Source organism: Pelodiscus sinensis, chromosome 12, assembly GCF_049634645.1.
Source record: "Pelodiscus sinensis isolate JC-2024 chromosome 12, ASM4963464v1, whole genome shotgun sequence".
NCBI lineage: Eukaryota > Metazoa > Chordata > Testudines > Trionychidae > Pelodiscus > Pelodiscus sinensis.
In genome coordinates, this window is record NC_134722.1 from 47,574,295 (window position 1) to 47,593,828 (window position 19,534).

At 63.9% G+C, this 19,534-nt stretch overlaps 2 protein-coding genes across 12 annotated transcripts in view; one reads left to right on the plus strand and one right to left on the minus strand.

Annotated features, from left to right (window-relative positions):
* Nucleotides 1-13,082, plus strand: part of PLEKHG4 (pleckstrin homology and RhoGEF domain containing G4) — a 96,745-nt gene extending 83,663 nt beyond the window's left edge. For all 3 annotated transcript variants that reach the window (XM_075940575.1, XM_075940573.1, XM_075940574.1), the window contains exons 16-25: nt 162-411; nt 1,773-1,862; nt 2,884-3,108; nt 4,048-4,218; nt 5,503-5,680; nt 7,279-7,395; nt 7,486-7,749; nt 8,697-8,887; nt 9,269-9,339; nt 11,289-13,082. In XM_075940575.1, the coding sequence (XP_075796690.1) occupies nt 162-411; nt 1,773-1,862; nt 2,884-3,108; nt 4,048-4,218; nt 5,503-5,680; nt 7,279-7,395; nt 7,486-7,749; nt 8,697-8,887; nt 9,269-9,310 (1,528 nt within the window). In that variant the 3' untranslated portion in view covers nt 9,311-9,339; nt 11,289-13,082. The remainder of the gene's footprint in view (nt 1-161; nt 412-1,772; nt 1,863-2,883; nt 3,109-4,047; nt 4,219-5,502; nt 5,681-7,278; nt 7,396-7,485; nt 7,750-8,696; nt 8,888-9,268; nt 9,340-11,288) is intronic.
* An 806-nt stretch (nt 13,083-13,888) lies between these two features.
* KCTD19 (potassium channel tetramerization domain containing 19) overlaps nt 13,889-19,534 on the minus strand; it is a 41,478-nt gene continuing 35,832 nt past the window's right edge. For 7 of the 9 annotated variants that reach the window (XM_025181481.2, XM_025181479.2, XM_025181477.2 and 4 more), the window contains 4 exons: nt 19,103-19,285; nt 17,445-17,599; nt 15,046-15,147; nt 13,889-14,023 (listed from right to left, as the gene is read on the minus strand). In XM_025181481.2, the coding sequence (XP_025037266.2) occupies nt 13,925-14,023; nt 15,046-15,147; nt 17,445-17,599; nt 19,103-19,285 (539 nt within the window). In that variant the 3' untranslated portion in view covers nt 13,889-13,924. The remainder of the gene's footprint in view (nt 14,024-15,045; nt 15,148-17,444; nt 17,600-19,102; nt 19,286-19,534) is intronic. The other 2 variants (XM_075940580.1, XM_075940578.1) reach the window with 1 other exon arrangement.

The following is a 19,534-nucleotide window of genomic DNA, read 5'->3' on the forward strand; positions in this document are numbered from 1 at the left end:
GCTCCTGGCCTACCCAGGCCTCGGAGAGCCGCTTCTCCCTGGCCCGCCCAGTCCTCGGGCAGCAGCACGACAGGTTTCCACCCAAAAGCCGAGATTCAGCTGCCGGGTCGAGGAGCGGAGCCTGGTCCCCCCTGCCCGACGGAGCTTTTCTTCCTCCGCAGCAAACTGCGGCACATCCTGGCTGAGATGGTGACCACGGAGCGGGAGTACGTGAGGTCCCTGCGCTACACCCTGGAGAGCTACTCCCCCGAGATGGAGCGGCCGGACCTGCCCCAGGACCTGCGCGGGAAGCGCGGCGTCATTTTCGGAAACCTGGAGAAGCTCCACGACTTCCACAGCCAGTACTTCCTGCGGGAGCTGGAGAGCTGCTGCAACCACCCGCTGCGCGTCAGCCACTGCTTCCTCAGACACGTAAGGCCGCTCGCGGGGCCAGGCCCGGGCTCCGCACGGAGCCGGCACTTGTCGGCGCAGGGAGTGGCTGGAGTCTGAGGGGTGCCCCGGCCCGGCACAGCGGCCCAAAGCAGGATCCGCCTAACTCAGCCCAGCCAGGGCTTGGTCGATGTGGCGGCGCATCGGATACCCCCGATCCTGCACCCCCGTAGCAGCAAGAGGAGACTCCGCCAGCCAGTGGAACGGGGGTTATTGCTCTCCAGGGCACAGCACAGGCCTGACGTGGTTACAGGAGTCAGGGCCCGGCAGCCTCAGACCCCTTGGGGTGGGGGGGTCCACCAGCACTCAGCTTAGTCTCCTCCCTTCCTGCTTTCCCAGCCCAAACCTGCCCAGCTCCCAGGCCTGCCCCCAGCCAGGTGGCGTCTCCGCCTCCCTCCCTGTGTCTCTCCCCCTGGGAAGAGCCTTGTTACCTGCTCAGGCTGGGCCTGGGTGTCTGGGCCAATCCATGTGTGGGGGAGTCAGTGGGGATCACACAGCCCAGCGCAGGGGACCCTGGGTTACAGAGCCAGACCCCCCCCCATGATGTCACAGTCCAGCCGGGACTGTAACACCTCTAGGGAGGGAGCTTCCACCCCTCCCCAGGGAACCCAGCCCAGCGCTTCGCCCCCGCCTAGGGAAATAGTTTTTCCTAACGTCCAACCTAGACCTGCCCCTACTGCAACTTGAGCCCATTGCCCCTTGTTCTGCCATCTGCCCCCACTGAGAACAGTCTCTCGCCAGCCTCTTGGGAACCCCCTTCAGGGAGGTGCAGGCTGCTCTCGAACCCCCCCTCACTCTGCTCTTCTGCAGACTGAACAAGCCCAAATCCCTCAGCCTCTCCTCATGGGTCATGTGCTCCAGCCCCCGAATCATTTTGGTCGCCTCTGCTGGCCCCTGTCCAATGCGTCCACATCCCTTCTGTAACGGGGCCCAGAACTGGACACAACACTCCAGCTGTAGCCTCCCCAGGGCAGCACTGAGGGGACTAATCCCTTCCCTCGGTCTGCTGGCCACGCGCCTCCTAATGTCGCCCAACACGCCGCTAGCCGGCCTGGCTCCGTGGGCGCCCGCTGACTCCTCTCCAGCTGCCATTTCGGAGGTGCCCGCGCTGGGCTGATTTCCTAGGCTCTGGGGTGTGCTCCCTGCTACCGCCGCCCTGCCAGCTCTTCTCCCCCTGGAGCCGGGCTGTTCCCAGCGGAGCAGGCTCCCAGGGGCACTTGACAGCTGCCGGCTGCAGCGGTGAGGATGAGCCAGCCATGACTGGAAGGGGCTGCAGGCCCCGGAGACCCCCAGGCCAGGGACAACCGGAAGAGGCATCCCTCAGGGCTGCTTGTCTCTTGCAGAAGGATCAGTTCGGGCTGTACGCCCTGTATAGCAAGAACAAGCCCAAGTCGGACGCGCTCCTGGCCAGCCATGGGAACGCCTTCTTCAAGGTAACTCCGCTGTGCCCAGCCCCGGGCTTCCTGCGGGGGCGGAGCCAGGCCCTGCACCGCGTCCGAGGCGGGCTGGGCAGAGGGGCACGTCCGAGCCGGGCTGGGCAGAGGGGTGCGTCCGAGCCGGGCTGGGCAGAGGGGCGCGTCCGAGCCGGGCTGGGCAGAGGGGCACGTCCGAGCCGGGCTGGGCAGAGGGGCGCGTCCAAGCCGGGCTGGGCAGAGGGGCGCGTCCGAGCCGAGCTGGGCAGAGGGGCGCGTCCGAGCCGGGCTGGGCAGAGGGGCGCGTCCGAGCCGAGCTGGGCAGAGGGGCGCGTCCGAGCCGGGCTGGGCAGAGGGGCGCGTCCGAGCCGGGCTGGGCAGAGGGGCGCGTCCGAGGCGGGCTGGGCAGAGGGGCGCGTCCGAGCCGGGCTGGGCAGAGGGGTGCGTCCGAGCCGGGCTGGGCAGAGGGGCGCGTCCGAGCCGGGCTGGGCAGAGGGGCGCGTCCGAGCCGGGCTGGGCCCTGCGCCGCGTCCGAGCCGGGCTGGGCAGAGGGGCGCGTCCGAGGCGGGCTGGGCAGAGGGGCGCGTCCGAGGCGGGCTGGGCAGAGGGGCGCGTCCGAGGCGGGCTGGGCAGAGGGGCGCGTCCGAGCCGGGCTGGGCAGAGGGGCGCGTCCGAGGCGGGCTGTGCAGAGGGGCGCGTCCGAGCCGGGCTGGGCAGAGGGGCGCGTCCGAGCCGGGCTGGGCAGAGGGGCGCGTCCGAGGCGGGCTGGGCAGAGGGGCGCGTCCGAGGCGGGCTGGGCAGAGGGGCGCGTCCGAGGCGGGCTGAGCAGAGGGGCGCGTCCGAGCCGGGCTGGGCAGAAGGGTGCACGCCTGGGGACGGGCATTAGAGCCGCTCTGCGGATAACTCGGCCTCGCGAAGGGGCTGCGCAGCAACGGCTCCCCCGTGTTCATTCCTCTCCCCCAGCGGCTGTTCCGGGGGCCTCGCCGCGCCGCCCCTGGGTCTGGTGCCGGGTGCCCCGCGGCTCACGACTCGGGGGGCTCAGTTCAAGCAGGTGCAGCTGGGGGATAAGATGGACTTGGCCTCCTACCTGCTGAAGCCCATCCAGCGCATGAGCAAGTACGCGCTGCTGCTGCGGGACCTCACCAGGGAGTGCGGCGAGGCCCAGGAGCAGGAGCTGGCCCACCTGCGCGCCGCCGAGGAGATGGTCAAGTTCCAGCTGCGCCACGGCAACGACCTGCTGGCCATGGACGCCATCCGGGACTGCGACGTACGTAGGGGCAGCGCCTGCCCCGCACCCCGGCCGGCCCCCGCGCGCACCCTCCGCGGGGAGCAGTGCCGACTCCCCCGCAGAACGACCTGGGGGGCGAGGGGGCGGGGTCCAGAGAGCCAGCCCCTCCTCCTGGTGGGCGAGGGGGCGGGGCCCAGAGAGCCAGCCCCTCCTCCTGGTGGGCGAGGGGGCGGGGCCCAGAGAGCCAGCCCCTCCTCCTGGGGGACGAGGGGGCGGGGTCCAGAGAGCCAGCCCCTCCTCCTGGTGGGCGAGGGGGCGGGGCCCAGAGAGCCAGCCCCTCCTCCTGGTGGGCGAGGGGGCGGGGCCCAGAGAGCCAGCCTCTCCTCCTGGGGGACGAGGGGGCGGGGTCCAGAGAGCCAGCCCCTCCTCCTGGTGGGCGAGGGGGCGGAGCCCAGAGAGCCAGCCCCTCCTCCTGGTGGGCGAGGGGGCGGGGCCCAGAGAGCCAGCCCCTCCTCCTGACGGGCAAGGGGGCGGGGCCCAGAGCCAGCCCCTCCTCGTGGGGCCGTGTGACGACTGGGGCTGGCTGCCTCTCGCCAGTGACCCAGTAACATTCTGTCCCGTCCCCTGCTACTGGCCCCCGTGCCCCACCCCGCCTGGGGCCTTGTGCCCCACTGGCCCGTGTGGACTCAGGCTGGTTTGAGCCGCTGCCCCCAGAGAGCACGGTGACCCCTCGCTGTCCTGGGGCCGCGTTAGCCCTTTCGCACCAGCTGCGGAGCAGTGCCGCACGCAGAGGGAAACTGAGGCATGCGGCTGTCATGTGCACGTTACAGAATATTCCCAGTTCTTCGCGCATTGCCCCTCGCGGAGGCCAAGGCCGGGCCCGGGGCGGTCCCTCCAGGCCCGGGGGTGGCTCACGCCTGGTGAGGGGCCCTCGCTCTGGCGGGCGCCGCCTGACGGGGCCGGGTTCTCCGGGGCCAGGTGAACCTCAAGGAGCAGGGCCAGCTGCTGCGGCAGGACGAGTTCACCATCTGGCTGGGGCGCAGGAAGTGCCAGCGCCATGTCTTCCTCTTCGAGGACCTGATCCTCTTCAGCAAGCCCAAGCGCATCGAGGGCGGCTTCGACGCCTACATCTACAAGCGTTCCTTCAAGGTCAGCGCCACCCGGCCCGGCCCGCTCCCACCGGACAGGAGTCCACGGCCCTGCGCTCCTGCTGGAGGGCCCCCAGCGCTGGGGGGGGCTGCCATGGGGCAGAGGGACGCCAGCCGGCGGGTCACAGCGGGGGGTGCTCCGTGGCATGGGGGGGCGGGGCGCTGTGGGCGTGGGGGGTCAAGCCAGGACAGATTGGGAGGGAGCTTTGGGCTTGGACTGCACATCTCCAAAGCTGGGCCCAGTTACTGCCTCCCCAATCCCCCCCCATCCAGCAATGTCTCTCCTCATCCCCCAAGGACGCCCCCAGTTCCCTTCCTAGCCCCCTTCTTCCCCCTCCTATCCCCCAGTGACTCCCCAAAGCCGCCTCTTCTTCCTATCGCCCAGTGCCACCCCCAGTGCCTCCCTTAATCCCCTCTCCCATCCCCCGGTGTCTCTCTCTCTCTCTCTCCTGTACCCGTGCATGGCGTGCCCCGTGTCCCCGTGCATGGCGTGCCCTGTGTCCCCGTGCATGGAGTGCCCCGTGTCCCCGTGCATGGCGTGCCCTGTGTCCCCGTGCATAGCGTGCCCCCGTGCATGGCGTGCCCCGTGTCCCCATGCATGGCGTGCCCCCGTGCATAGCGTGCCCCGTGTCCCCGTGCATAGCGTGCCCCCGTGCATAGTGTGCCCCGTGTCCCCGTGCATAGCGTGCCCCTGTGCATAGCGTGCCCCGTGTCCCCGTGCATGGCGTGCCCCGTGTCTCCGTGCATAGCGTGCCCCGTGTCTCCGTGCATAGCGTGCCCCCGTGCATAGCGTGCCCCGTGTCCCCGTGCATGGCGTGCCCCGTGTCCCCGTGCATGGCGTGCCCCGTGTCCCCGTGCATAGCGTGCCCCCGTGCATGGCGTGCCCCGTGTCCCCGTGCATGGCGTGCCCCCGTGCATAGCGTGCCCCGTGTCCCCGTGCATAGCGTGCCCCCGTGCATAGTGTGCCCCGTGTCCCCGTGCATAGCGTGCCCCCGTGCATAGCGTGCCCCGTGTCCCCGTGCATGGCGTGCCCCGTGTCTCCGTGCATAGCGTGCCCCGTGTCTCCGTGCATAGCGTGCCCCCGTGCATAGCGTGCCCCGTGTCCCCGTGCATGGCGTGCCCCGTGTCTCCGTGCATAGCGTGCCCCCATGCATAGCGTGCCCCGTGTCCCCGTGCATAGCGTGCCCCGTGTCCCCGTGCATAGCGTGCCCCCGTGCATAGTGTGCCCCATGTCCCCGTGCATGGCGTGCCCAGCGCCCCGTGCATTGCGTGTCCCTCTCCCCAGACAGCGGACGTGGGGCTGACGGAGAGCTCCGGGGACAGTGGCCTGCGCTTTGAGATCTGGTTCCGGCGGCGCAAGCCCAGCGACACCTACGTCCTGCAGGCCAGCTCGGCCGAGACCAAGCAAGTGTGGACCAAGGACATCGCCCAGCTCCTGTGGCAGCAGGCCACCCGCAATAGAGGTGCGGCCCCTCCCCGCCCGGGCCTGGGGCTTTGCTTTGCAGCATATCGTGTGTGGGGTGGGGCAGGCATCAGCACCCCAGGAGCTGTGCTGCACCCCCGCTTGCTACAGGCTCCTGGAGGAGCCTCTGGGTGGACCAGCCTCCCCCCCCCGTACCCCTCTTTTCAGGACATGGCACTGACCTAATTTTGTAGTGTCCTTTGCACCTCTGGGGCTGTGGGGCTTTAGACTTTGTGGGGCCTCTAGGGTCTGGGGGGGGGGGGGCTCAGTGTGCGGGAGGGACTGTGAGGGAGTGCAGGAGGGGGTGAAGGCTCTGACTCGGGGAGCAGCTCGGGAGTGGGGTGGGAATGAGGCGTTCGGAGTGCAGGAGGGGGGCTCCAAGCAGGATGCTGGCGTGAGGATGTGGGGTCTAGGAGTGGGTGAGGGCTGGGGCAGAGAGTTGGGGTGTGGGGCCTGGACGGGGACTTAGGTGGGGCAGAGCATTGGGATGCAGAGTCTGGGAGGGGGCCTAGATGGGGCAGAGCGTTGGGGTGCAGGGTCTGGGAGGGGGCCTAGGTGGGGCAGAGAGTTGGGGTGCAGGGTCTGGGAGGGGGTGAGGGCTGGGGTAGAGAGTTGGGGTGCAGGGTCTGGGAGGGGGTGAGGGCTGGGGCAGAGCGTTGGGGTGCAGGGTCTGGGAGGGGGCCTAGATGGGGCAGAGCGTGGGGATGTGGGGTCTAGGAGTGGGTGAGGGCTGGGGCAGAGCGTTGCGGTGCAGGGTCTGGGAGGGGGCCTAAATGGGGCAGAGTGTTGGGGTGCAGGGTCTGGGAGGGGGTGAGGGCTGGGGCAGAGTGTTGGGGTGCAGGGTCTGGGAGGGGGCCTAGATGGGGCAGAGCGTGGGGATGTGGGGTCTAGGAGTGGGTGAGGGCTGGGGCAGAGCGTTGCGGTGCAGGGTCTGGGAGGGGGCCTAGATGGGGCAGAGCGTTGGGGTGCAGGGTCTAGGAGTGGGTGAGGGCTGGGGCAGAGCGTTGGGGTGCAGGGTCTGGGAGGGGGTGAGGGCTGGGGCAGAGCGTTGGGGTGCAGGGTCTGGGAGGGGGTGAGGGCTGGGGCAGAGCGTTGCGGTGCAGGGTCTGGGAGGGGGCCTAGATGGGGCAGAGCGTTGGGGTGCAGGGTCTAGGAGTGGGTGAGGGCTGGGGCAGAGCGTTGCGGTGCAGGGTCTGGGAGGGGGCCTAGGTGGGGCAGAGCGTCGGGGTGCAGGGTCTGGGAGGGGCTCAGGCAATGGGCTCTGGGGCAGCTCCCCTTTGGGGGGAAGCAGGGCCACACTGCCCTGCACTCACCTGCAGGCACCACCCCCTGCAACTCCCATTGGCCACAATTCCCGGCCAATGGGATCTGTGGGGCGGGACCTGCTGGTGAGGGCAGCCTGTCAGCAGATCGTCCCAGCACATGGTGCTGCAGCTGCAGCCGCGCCGGCGTCACGCCGCCTCCCTGCCCTCCCGCCCCTTCCCCTGGCCAGGCAGGCGGGATGCGTGCAGGGGCTCTAGGGCTGCGGGCCAGGGCTGGCATGGCCTGGAGGCCCCTGGCTGGGGGGCTGCGCTCGATGCGCCGCTGCTGTCTCCCCAGAACTCCGCCGGCAGGAGATGGTGTCCATGGGGGTCGGGAACAAGCCGTTCCTGGACATCACGCCCAGCGAGGCGGCGATCAGCGACCGCGCCATCGATTACATCATGAAGGGCAGGGGTAGGTGCCCGCCCCGCCGCCCAGAGCCCCGAGCCCAGAGCCCGGGCGCAGGGCTGGCGCTCACGGCTTTGTCGGCCTGTTTTGTGGCAGGTGCCCGGACGCGGGCCTCCATCGCGGTGTCCCTGTTCGACCACGCCAACCCCTACAAGAGGGCCCAGACGCCGCTGGCCGCGGGCAGCACCCCCGCCGCCTACAGCCCATCCTCCTCCTCCCTGCTGGGGCCCCTCAACCTGCACATGTGCCTGGAGCAGGCCCTGCTGCCCGCCGCGCTGACCGCCGCCCACCCCTTCCACGCCAGCGCCTGCATCGAGGAGGACGAGCAGGAGCACGAGACCAGCAGCCAGCCTTCGCTGAGTACGTAGGAGCGGGCAGCCGCTGGGCTCGCAGGGAGCCCGTCCCCCGGCCGCCTGGCCAGCCGTAGCTCCTCGCCAGGGCCTGCAAGCCAGCCCAGGGCCCCGGTCACCTGGTTCCTTCCCATGCCCTGTCTCCCTCTGCCCATGTACACAGGCACCGTGCCCCGAGCTCCTGGCCGGCACCGCAGGGACACTTGGGAGGCGCTGTGGGGGTCAGCCCCCCTCCCCTGGTATGCCTTCGACCTGAGGCTGGCGGTGCTCCAGGGTGTCTCTCTTCCCAGGCCCCACGTGTGGCTCCGCCATCTGGAGGCAGGAGCCTGGACTCCCCGCGCCCTCCTTTTGGGGTGTAGCCTTGTCCCCGCAGGAATGGGTGGGACGAGCGTCACTCACCTGTGCCCCACGCGAGCTCCCCTGGGGGGCACAGGGACATGCCCTGTTCTGCTGGAGGGTGCTGGGGAGACCTGGCCCCTGAGACTTGTGCACCCAGCCCAGTGGAGAGGGGTCCACGTGGGAGCCTGCAGCCTCCGCAGGGCAGATGGGAAACTGAGGCACAGAGACCGAGGGCTTGCTCAGGCTCAGCCAGGTCAGGGACGGAACCCAGGTTCCTGCCACGTGACTCTTCCCCGCCCAGCACTTTTCAGCCCCGCCCGCTGGGCACCGCGCTGGGCACCGCGGTAACCCGTCGGTAGTGTGCAGCGAGACGGAGGGAGCCGCCCGGAGGAGAGGGGCCAGGACTCTGTGTCTAGCAGGACCTCTCCAGCCTGGGCCATGGGGCCCGCTTGTGCCCTTCCAAAGGGCCCCGCCCGCCTCGCCCTGAGCCCCCCACTGTCCCTTTTGTGGCACAGCCCCCTCGGGTGTGAGCGAAAGCCAGGCCTAGGCGCTGGGGCTGGGGGCTGCGGTCGGCTCCTGCCACCTCTCCTGAGCGTGACTCCTGCCTTCTCCTCCCAGTGACGGAGAGCTCCGAGTCCTCCCAGTGCCTGTCGGGCAGCGGCTCCAGCGGCTCCGACAGCGGCTGCGTCTCCAGCGTCCCCCCGGAAAGCTTCTGCGACGACGTGGGCCCGCCGGTGTACACGCCTCTGGGCTCCCAGCACAGCTCCGCGCTCGCCTCCCCGCTGCCCCAGGCCCAGTATGGTTCTGCGGTGAGTTGAAGCAGCCGGGGCCCCCCTATACAAGCCGCCCGGGCACGGCCCCCCCGCACCAGCCTGTGAGCTGGGGAAACGCGACCTCCCGCCCGGCGGGGGCAACGCTCGGCTCCAGTCAGCGCTGAACCCCCCAGGGGGATCCTGGCCAAGCGCCTGGTCTCCGCCCTGAGGGAGCTACCGGGCCGGCTGCCCTCGTGCCACTCCCAGCGGGTCCTCGGTCACGCCTTGGGGAGACGGGGCAGCTCCTTGCCGGGGGGTCTGGGAGGAAGGGGCCCGGCGTAGGGCACCCTGGAGTTCGCAGGTTCCGTTCCCGTCTCTTGGCCATCCCTCTGGCCTAGCTGGCTTGCGGCCCCTGACGCTGGCTTCTCTCCTCTGCAGGCAGCCGGCCCAGGCCCCGTGACCCCCTCGACAGTCGTGTGAGCCCCTTGGCCCCCCGAGGAAGCGGAGCTGTAAGTAGCCACCAGTGAGGCTCTGGTAGCGGCCCCTAGTGCTAGCCGGGGTTGGCAGCCGTGGCCGGAGACCGTTGGCCACAGCTCCGTGTTAAGGGTGGATCCCCTGGGGCACAGTGTTGGGGTGCAGGAGTGTGTAGGCTCCAGCTGCGTGTGCAGGCTCTGGGATGGGATGGAAGGGCTCAGGGCTCTGGCTAGGGGTGCAGATCTGGGATGGGGCTGGGTGCAGGAGGGGCCTCCAGGCTGGGGCCAGGAGATTTGAAATACAGAAAGTGGCTGTGGGTTCAGGCAGTGGGTCGGGGTGCGTGCTCTGGGGAGGACTCAGAGATGAGGGGTTTGGGATGCAAGAGGTGGTTCCAGGTTTGGGGACAGGGTGCATGGGAGTTGGGTTGTGGGAGAGGTATGGGCTCTGGATTGGGTGCAGGAGGGTTATGGGCTCTGGGCTGGGGTGCATGGGGGTTGGGGTGCGGGAGGGGTACGGGCTCTGGGCTGGGGTGCATGGGGGTTGGGGTGCAGAAGGGGTACGGGCTCTGGGCTGGGGTGCATGGGGGTTGGGGTGCGGGAGGGGTACGGGCTCTGGGCTGGGGTGCATGGGGGTTGGGGTGCAGGAGGGGTACGGGCTCTGGGCTGGGGTGCATGGGGGTTGGGGTGCACGAGGGGTACGGGCTCTGGGCTCGGGTGCATGGGGGTTGGGGTGCACGAGGGGTACGGGCTCTGGGCTCAGGTGCATGGGGGTTGGGGTGCAGGAGGGGTACGGGCTCTGGGCTCGGGTGCATGGGGGTTGGGGTGCAGGAGGGGTACGGGCTCTGGGCTCGGGTGCATGGGGGTTGGGGTGCAGGAGGGGTACGGGCTCTGGGCTCGGGTGCATGGGGGTTGGGGTGCAGGAGGGGTACGGGCTCTGGGCTCGGGTGCATGGGGGTTGGGGTGCACGAGGGGTACGGGCTCTGGGCTCGGGTGCATGGGGGTTGGGGTGCACGAGAGGTATGGGCTCGGGTGCATGGGGGTTGGGGTGCAGGAGGGGTACGGGCTCTGGGCTCGGGTGCATGGGGGTTGGGGTGCACGAGGGGTACGGGCTCTGGGCTCGGGTGCATGGGGGTTGGGGTGCAGGAGGGGTACGGGCTCTGGGCTCGGGTGCATGGGGGTTGGGGTGCACGAGAGGTACGGGCTATGGGCTCGGGTGCATGGGGGTTGGGGTGCACGAGGGGTACGGGCTCTGGGCTCGGGTGCATGGGGGTTGGGGTGCACGAGGGGTACGGGCTCTGGGCTCGGGTGCATGGGGGTTGGGGTGCGGGAGGGGTACGGGCTCTGGGCTCGGGTGCATGGGGGTTGGGGTGCGGGAGGGGTACGGGCTCTGGGCTCGGGTGCATGGGGGTTGGGGTGCACGAGGGGTACGGGCTCTGGGCTCGGGTGCATGGTGGTTGGGGTGCAGGAGGGGTACGGGCTCTGGGCTCGGGTGCATGGGGGTTGGGGTGCAGGAGGGGTACGGGCTATGGGCTCGGGTGCATGGGGGTTGGGGTGCACGAGGGGTACGGGCTCTGGGCTCGGGTGCATGGGGGTTGGGGTGCAGGAGGGGTACGGGCTCTGGGCTCGGGTGCATGGGGGTTGGGGTGCACGAGGGGTACGGGCTCTGGGCTCGGGTGCATGGGGGTTGGGGTGCAGGAGGGGTACGGGCTCTGGGCTCGGGTGCATGGGGGTTGGGGTGCACGAGGGGTACGGGCTATGGGCTCGGGTGCATGGGGGTTGGGGTGCAGGAGGGGTACGGGCTCTGGGCTCGGGTGCATGGGGGTTGGGGTGCAGACAGGCCCACACCTACAGGCAGCACCGCTTTAGTTGCCCAAACACCTTCACTCCGTCCAAATTGAAACAATTGAGTCTGAGCTGCTGGGGTCAAAGGTCGGCACTGCGCCGGGCCGTGCGGCTAAGCTAAGCGCTGCCGGGCTGTGTTCCAGGGCTGATGGCTGCTCCACGGAAGCCTCCCCGTCTCTGCCCAGCACAAAGCGACTGGCCGTCCCGGGACGCTGACGCAGCACAGGCCGTTGGCTGGGGAGCCCCGCGAGTGCCCTGCGCGCTGGCCGCCGTCACTAGCGCCTTGGAGGGGCGGCGAGGCCGGTGGTTACACGGGCGCTCGCCTGCTGCCGACGCAGCGCGTCTGGAAAGCCACGTCCTGGCGGACCGGCTCCCCACTTGTTCATTCTGCTGCGCCGGGTGGGACGTGCCTGGCCGGGCTCAAGGCAGCAGGGGGGTCTCACAAAGCAGTGGTGCTGCGCCGCCGGGCGAGGGTGCGGCCTGCCTCTTGGCTTCACTTTGCCTAGTGGAGCGGTAATTTATTTCTCCGGCGTAAGCCTTGTGTTGTCATGAAACCCGGGGCCCAGTTCCCGCGGGCGCTTTCCTTGCTGCACCAGCCCCCGGTATGAGACCACCCGCAGCCCTGGCTCCTGATCCCAGCAGCAGAGCCGCCCCAACTGGAGCTAGCCCGTCAGCAGGAGAGCAGCCAGGCCCAGCAGAGGCCGGAGCAGGTCCCAGAAGCTGTCAGCCCCGTGGAATCCAGCGGTTCCCCCAGGCCACCCTGCCTGTGCTCCCCGGGCTCTCCAGCACGTCTGCTTTTAGGGAAACGTTTGTGCTGGCCGGCCCCAGCTTCCTTGCTGTCTTGGCAGCAGCCCTCGCACCGCAGGCGGGCTGGGCCTGCTGCTGAATCCACCCGCGCCTGCCAGCAGGAGGCGCAAGCAGCAAAGGCGGCCGTGCGGAGAGGCTGTGACAGCAGGAAAGGGGCCAGGAGGCGTGACGGCCTTTAGCTTAGCAGGTGTGTGCTCGTCCCATTCAGCGCCACCGTCCCAGCAGGCGGGGGCTACTCGGAGCAGCGCTGGCCAGGCGCCCTGTCAGAACAGCAGCTGTCCAATGGCTGGGCCCAGCTTCAACTGAGTGTCATTCCAGCAGAGGCCTGTATGCCAGTCAGCACCGCCAGGAAAGCAAATTCCGCTTCCAAAACTTGGATTTCACAGGCAGTGGGGCTGAGCGAGAGCCCCATTGGCCGACAGCTTCGAGCGAGAGCCCCATTGGCCGACAGCTTCGAGCGAGAGCCCCATTGGCCGACAGCTTCGAGCGAGAGCCCCATTGGCCGACAGCCTCTTTGTTTGTTTGCTGCAAATCCTGAGCTCCCGGCTTTTGCCACACGGGCCCACATCACCCTCAGCCTTAATAAGAGGAGGCAGCTGCAACTTGTCACTAGTTTCGCCACATTTGCTGGGTCTGGCCCCGCCCCGTTCCCGGCCCTCCTCTCTCAGAAATGCTACCAGCCCCAGGTGCATCCGTTAGCCGTGGCATATTACCCATGGTCCTTTCTGCTGGGCCATTCCTGCCTGTACACATGCCATTTCTTTGCTGTTCTTTTAATAAGCTTTTTCAGTCTTATTCCTTTTTTGACGTCAACTAGAAACCGCCTGACGTTTTTGTACGTCGCCGCGTGGCAAACAATTGGCCAAGGAAGACGTTAAAGCTGATTGTGCAAAAAACTCTCTTGCTAATTCTAAGCATCGTGCTTCAGCACCACACCGATCGTTAACGCCACTAACGAGGGACTTTACCAGCAAAACAAGGGGGATGTGGGAAGGACCTTTGTGACCAACTTCTGAAATTCCTGTTCAAGAGTTTTCTGCGTTGCTGGAAGAATCTTTAGGCTTCTTCAGCTGACACCTGTTCTTTTCAGGGTCTGATTGCAGGGCCTAATAAAAGTTATTTTCTTTGTATGACGCTGACTTGCCTTGCGTGGGGGATAGGAGAGATGGGAAGGGGGTTCCACACTGTCACTGTGCCCTGCCCCCAGCTTTGGAACGACCCAAGGAGCTCTCACACAGGGCTCACTGGCCCCGGGGCTTCGGCAGGGTCAGCCTGCCCTCCTCAGGCCACTGAAGTTGTTTATCAGACTCATCTGTTCAGCAAAGCCCCCCCCCACACACACACACCCAGCCGCTAAGCAGCACAAAGGCGTGATTCCATGGGCCTGGCCATTGCTTGTGTAGCCACAGACAGCGGTAGTATCTTCGCCCATTACAGTAGGGTTGCCAAGTCTCCTGATGGGCCGGATCGGCCGCCATGTGTGGCAGTGGCGTCCGGTCTTGGAGAAGCACCAGCCCGACAAATTAGAGTAGCTGTCAGCTTTCAAACGCTTTGGCAGGGAGGAGAATGTGAGACGCGCACACAGACCAAAACTAACAGCCTGGGCTCACCTTTTTTCTGTTCCGCCCACGCCCACGGAAAGCCGAGAGGCCGACATCGCTCCAGGGCCAGCATTACAGGAGTTTAGAAGCCTGGAATGTTTTGGTTTCTGATACATTTAACCTAATTCTGAATTTCCTGCTGCTTTATATTTTTGGGGGGTGGGTGGGTTGCTTTGCCTTAACTACAAGTATCCTGGGAGGTTTTTCTAATGCTTAAATGACTCGTGCTCTCAAACTCACTTCTTCAAAAGGCTTTTCGTCTGGGACCCCTATAACCATTCGCTTGATTTACCACCTGAGCGCTTAGAAGCAGGGACAGACATTTAACAGCAAGAAACATCTAGGTCAAACTTTATTAAAGCTCCAATAAATTATTTTCCCAAGCCAAAATAGGCTATTGCTTTGGTATACCCTTTCTGTATCAGTAAATCAATGCAGCGGCTGTACTTCCGTGCGAATGGCAGTGTAAACTGAAAGGAATAACCAAACAAACAGTTACTCAGCGATCATCATGCAGCGCAGCGAAACAGCATCTAGAGCTTACTGAGGCTGCAGACTCCTAGGCCTGGAGGGAATCTCGAGAGGGCATCTTGTCTAGTCCTCTGCACTCATGCCAAGACTAAGTATTATATAGGCCAGTGGTTCCCAAACTTTTTGGCATTACACCCCCTTTTTGATTTTTGAGAAACCCTCACAGCCCCCCCCCCAAAATAGCAGCAAAACTTGAGAAAAAAAAAGGAACAATAGCAGCACAACTGGGGGGGGGGGGGGGGCAGCTGGGTTGCCTCACAACCCCCCCTTGGAATTTCTTCACACACACCCCAGTTTGGGAACCCATGATATAGACCATCCCTGACAGGCGTTTATCTGACCTACTCTTAAAAATCTCCAACGATGGCGATTCCACACAGTCCCTAGGCAATTTATTTCAACCTAAACCTCCCTTGCCACAATTTAAGCCCATCATCCTTGTTCTAGCCTCAGAGATTTAGATGAATCATTTTTTCTTCGTCCTCCTTGCAACAACATTTTATGGGCTTGAAAATTGTTCTGTCCCTGTTCAGTCTTTGCTTCTCCAGATTAAACAAAACCAATTCTTTCAATCTCCCTGCATAGGCCACATTTTCTAGACCTTCATAATCATTTTTGTTGGGTGCTCTCCAATTTGGCCACATCTTTCCTGAGCAAACCCTCAAAACCCCAGTTGAGGCTGTGTTAGCTCTAGAGGAGGCAAGTATCATTATGCCCATTTTACAGGTGGAAAAATGATTCCCAGAAGGGTTCCTGATTTAACTGAAGCCATCTGGAAGTTTGCTATGATTTTTCAATGAACAATATTCACATCTAGACAACTTTTGTCAGTCGATGCTGCAAACCAGTGCTTAGTTCAATCAGTCCACCGGATAGTGGAGGAACCACAAAAGCTGCTAAATTTGTTCACTGTATTCAGTTTCCAGTAATAACACAAGGCTCTGAAATGCTCTGTACTTACTTCCACCCATCTAAGCAGCTTTTCATGGATGTGTCTGTCATCGCTGAAAGGTTTTGTGTTCAAGACAGCAGCAACAAACTCCTCTGGTGGGATCTGCTGGGTCTAATGGACAGAATGGTTGGGCTCAGAGGCCTCTCACCTGGATCCCCTCAGACCTACTCCTATGAGAGCAGCACCCACAACCTGTCGCCACCAGTAATACTGGTGCGTACGGGGGAGGAGAGGAACCCCACTGCTCCCAGAGCGGCACGTTTGCTATATTCTGAGGCCAGCTCCGCACTAGACCCGGCAGGTCGGCTTAAGGGACTCAACTCCAGCTCCGTAAATAACATAGCTGGCGTCGACGTACCATAAGCCAAGCTTGGTGCAGTCTTCATAGTGGGAGGCCAATGGCTTCCCTTACTCCTCCTGACTGCGAGGAGGACCAGCGCTGACCAGAGGGCACCCTCAGCATTTGATTTAGCGGGTCATAACTAGACCCGCTAAATCAAACACCAGCAGCTCGATCTCTGGTGCATAAGTATAGATAAGGCCTGGTTCTACACCTGCCAACAGAACCTCACCGAGTCCCACGTGATTGCGGGAAGCGCTGGGGGCAGGCGGTCACACTTAGCTCACCCCAGCCCTAGTGGGGCGATGTTCATTTGATGCACTTGGTGATTTAGGAAACAACACAGGGAAGAGCAACAGATTTACCCACAATGACCTGGCCAGCCCATAGCGATCCCTCATGTCTAGAGGTGGGGCTATGCCCTCTCCTCGCACCAGGGCCCGAGAGATCCCTCAGGGCACATCACATCAGACGCCCATGCCAGCCGACTCGGGCTCGTGGGGCTGAGTGGTGTCGACTTTCGGGCTGGGCTACAGCCCGAGATCTGGCACCCTCCCATCTCACAGGGTCCTAGACGCCGGGCTCCGTCCTGAGCCTGAAGGGCGACACTGCATTTAAAGCGCCATCGGTGGTCCAGGCCAGGTGGGGTGTCTAACCGCAGTGCAGCCAGACCCTAGGAAAGCGATTCACTAAACCAGCCCACTGAGCAAGAACCCTAAGCCCCAAAGGGAGTTGGGCACCTCCTGCCACGCAGGACTCACAGCCGAGCCCGACACCGCAGCGAGGTGCAGGACAGCCCCCCAGAGACCCGCACTGCTGCCTCATGGGCAGGGCACTGGCAGCCATGCAGAAGCCCACCTTCAAATCTCTGCTCCAGCACGTGGACATGAAGGCTGGTCGCAGTCATGCCAGCTGTGTGCCCCCACCGCCAGGCTACAGCCTCCCCCTCCCGCCGAGCCCCGCACTAGTTAATGATTTGTACCGCGTGGAATGGCCTCCGGAGGACAGCGACCCCACAGCCTCCGGCTCAGCTGTCCGGGAGGCGGGGCATGTGGCTGCCCGTCAACGCTTTACCACACCCAGAGCAGATCTCAGCTGTGGGCCCTAACCCTTGCCCCGGTGGGTGGACGCCCAGCTGCCCCCCAAGTCCCACTGTCTTCGGCCCCGGCTGGCTTTGTTGCACGCTCCACACACACCCCGCAGGTGAGCCTGCCAGGGAGCGGCCAGGCTGGAATCTAGCCAGGACTGGGGTGGGAGGTGAGCTAGAGCCCGGGGCAGGCTGGTGGTGTTAGGGCAGCTGTGGGTTTGGTGCATGCAGACGCGGCCTTTGCCAGCACTAACATAGGCGTTTACAGAGTCAGGCAGCATCTCAGCAGGGTTTGGAGGCTCTCGGGGCACCTGGATGGTGGACGCGGCTGCCTACAAGGCCTCGAGCTGGCTCCTTGGGCTTCTGCACACATGGCGTCCACGGGGCACTCTGCCTGCGCGAGTCCCTGCATCTCCTCGCTCTCCTCCCCCGGCTTGGGGAAGCGTGCTGCCCTGCTCCTGGCTGCCCGCCCTGCCCGCTCTCCTGTGCGCCCCTCCAGCTCAAGACTCAGCCCCTCCTGGCATTACAACCCTGGCAGGCGAACCTGCCTCCGCTCTGACACAAACCCTCCCTGGCCCTTTGAGGCCTCAGGCTGGCATCTGCTGCTCCCTCCCCCTCTGGGCGCTCTGCCTCCGGCCCTCCTCGTGGGGCAGGGGAGGTAGGTGGCTGGTGGGCTTAAAGCGCACCTGCGGGGTCAAGGCCCCCTGGCAAGCGAAGCGTTCCCCTGCCTGGAGACCCCTGCTTCCGTGCCTCCGGGGCTGCCATGTGCGCCAGGCTCTGAGCAGCTCGTTAGCTACGGGGCAGCCTCGCCACTTAACAGCTTTGCAACTGGCAGACACTCCGGGGCCCAGGGGATTTAGACACCGCTGCAATTGTCAGTGGCACCTAAATGGTGGACAAAACAGAAAGATACAACAGGCACCTCAAAGGACCCCCAAGGGGCCTGGCCCCATCTCAGCCCCGTCAGGAAATCGTACCTACCCACAGCCAGTGCACGAGCCTGGCAACTCGGGCCGTGACCTCCCTGGCATCCTTCTGCCTGATGGAATTCAGGATGATGTCCGTCAGAAAACAATGGCACTTCCGGGCATAGAATATCTCCTCCCGGGCCAAAGCGAAACTGAGGAAAACGATTCCTGCAAGGCGAGTGTCAAACACAACACACAGAGTCACACACCACCACCCGCCCACACTGTCGCAGGTGCAACGGAGCCCGGCCACGCCCTGTAGTCCCAGCCAGGCTCATGGGGAGCATCGCCTGGTGAAAAGGGAGCAAGAATTTTCCAGGATTTGACCCTGGCTCTGTTGAATTTCTCAACACCCTAGCTGCTTTGCCGGCTGACGTGGGGGAGGCGAGAAGGCCACTGCGATTAGCCAGCCAGCAGGACCCTTTGAGCAGCGAAGACAGCAGAATGTCTAACACAATGCTTTCCACCAGGCATCGACACTGCCACACCATCAGAGCGATACCGACATGGGTTGGCACAACAGCAGCTTAGCTGCAGGGATCTGGCAAGGGAGGCAGCCGTGCGGGTGTACGCATACCAGCTCCCACTGAACCAAGGCAAGTGCCATCGGGGCTGCCATGGGGACTCCAGCCATCTGCCTGTAGTGTGCACTGTACCCTTGGGGGCACAGGCAGGCTAGGACTGATTCTACTCATCTAGAATTTGTTAGGTGTTTTGGTAGCTTGCTATCGTCTCGTCTGGGTTCCACTCACAATATGAATGTGTTGGCCTTCCTGCCAGCACAAGAGCTAAACAAGAAGAGCTATACCAGTTCTAGTGAAGCTGCCAAGAAGTGTGGTTCTTAGCATCTCCTAACACTGACCAGTGAAAGGCCTCAGGCTGTGTCTACACTGGACGGGTTTGGAGACGAAAGTGCTGTGGACAGGCTAAAATACGCAAAGGTAAAAGCTGGTCAAACCAGGTTTTCTGCCTCCCACTGTCGACATTTCCTGGCCACCTGGCTCGCTCCCTGTGCACAGACAGAGCAAAGCCTTGAATATCCCACAGTGCGGTGGGAAGGCAGGGCTGATCCCTGCGTTCCTTGGGAGTCCCCTGTGGCTCTGGGGGCTCCCCGAGCTGAGGAATGTCCAAGCAGCACAGCAGCCTCTCCAGCCCTCCCCCTGCAGCAGCAGCCTGCCGGCCACTGGGCTCCTAGCCGGGCAGAACAGGAGCCGTCCTGTTATTTGTTTCTTGTTCCCCAAAGGGAGCAGCTTTCTCAGCTGCCAGACACTTCCCGGAGCTTTGACAGGGGAGGGGTGCCTGCCTGCAGGGCAGCAGAGATCACAGAACAGTGAGCAGAGCCAGCAGGGCAAGCAATGGGGGATACTGGCGGAAGCCCGTTCTCTGGACAAAACAAACAGCAGAGTCCACCCTGGCTCTTTGTCCACAATAAAAGGAGGGGGGAAAAAACAAAAGGTTTTTGTTGCCAAAACTGGGTGTTTTTCCCAACAAACGTTGCTCGGCAGTGTACACGCTCTCGCTGTTTGGTCGCCAAAAGGCAGCTTTTGGCAAGAAAACATGCCAGTCTAGACAAGGCCTCAGACCCATTCGTTTTCACACCAAACACCTTGTGGCACCATTGCAGAGCTAACTCCGCTGCCACATTTCCAGCTCTCTTCAATCTCACTGCACCTTTCGCCGTTGGTTGAGCGTTTGCATTGGCCAGTTGGATGCCAGCGCTGTAAACCACGCTCTCTTCATGCCAAGTGCAAGAGCCGTCACTGCCTACGATGGGAGGATGTTCAACTTTAAGGATGAAACCCACATTCCTAAATTCATTGGTTACCACCTTGGTTTGCTCATTGACAGTTGTTTCTGGGGATACAAAATATGTGGATTTTCAGGGAAAAAAACCAAAAAAAACAACAAGCCCCGCAAAGCTTAAAAACAGGATGAGTACATCTATTAACAGAAAATGTCACCCCTTACTCCTAGCAGTACTCCTGTATTTATTATTATTATTATTATTATTTTATTAAAAACTAGCCTATTAGCCCGTCATAAGATGGGATTTTCAGGTCTCTCCTCCACGTCAGTCTTCTCTCCTGAGCCTCCGCTCTCTCT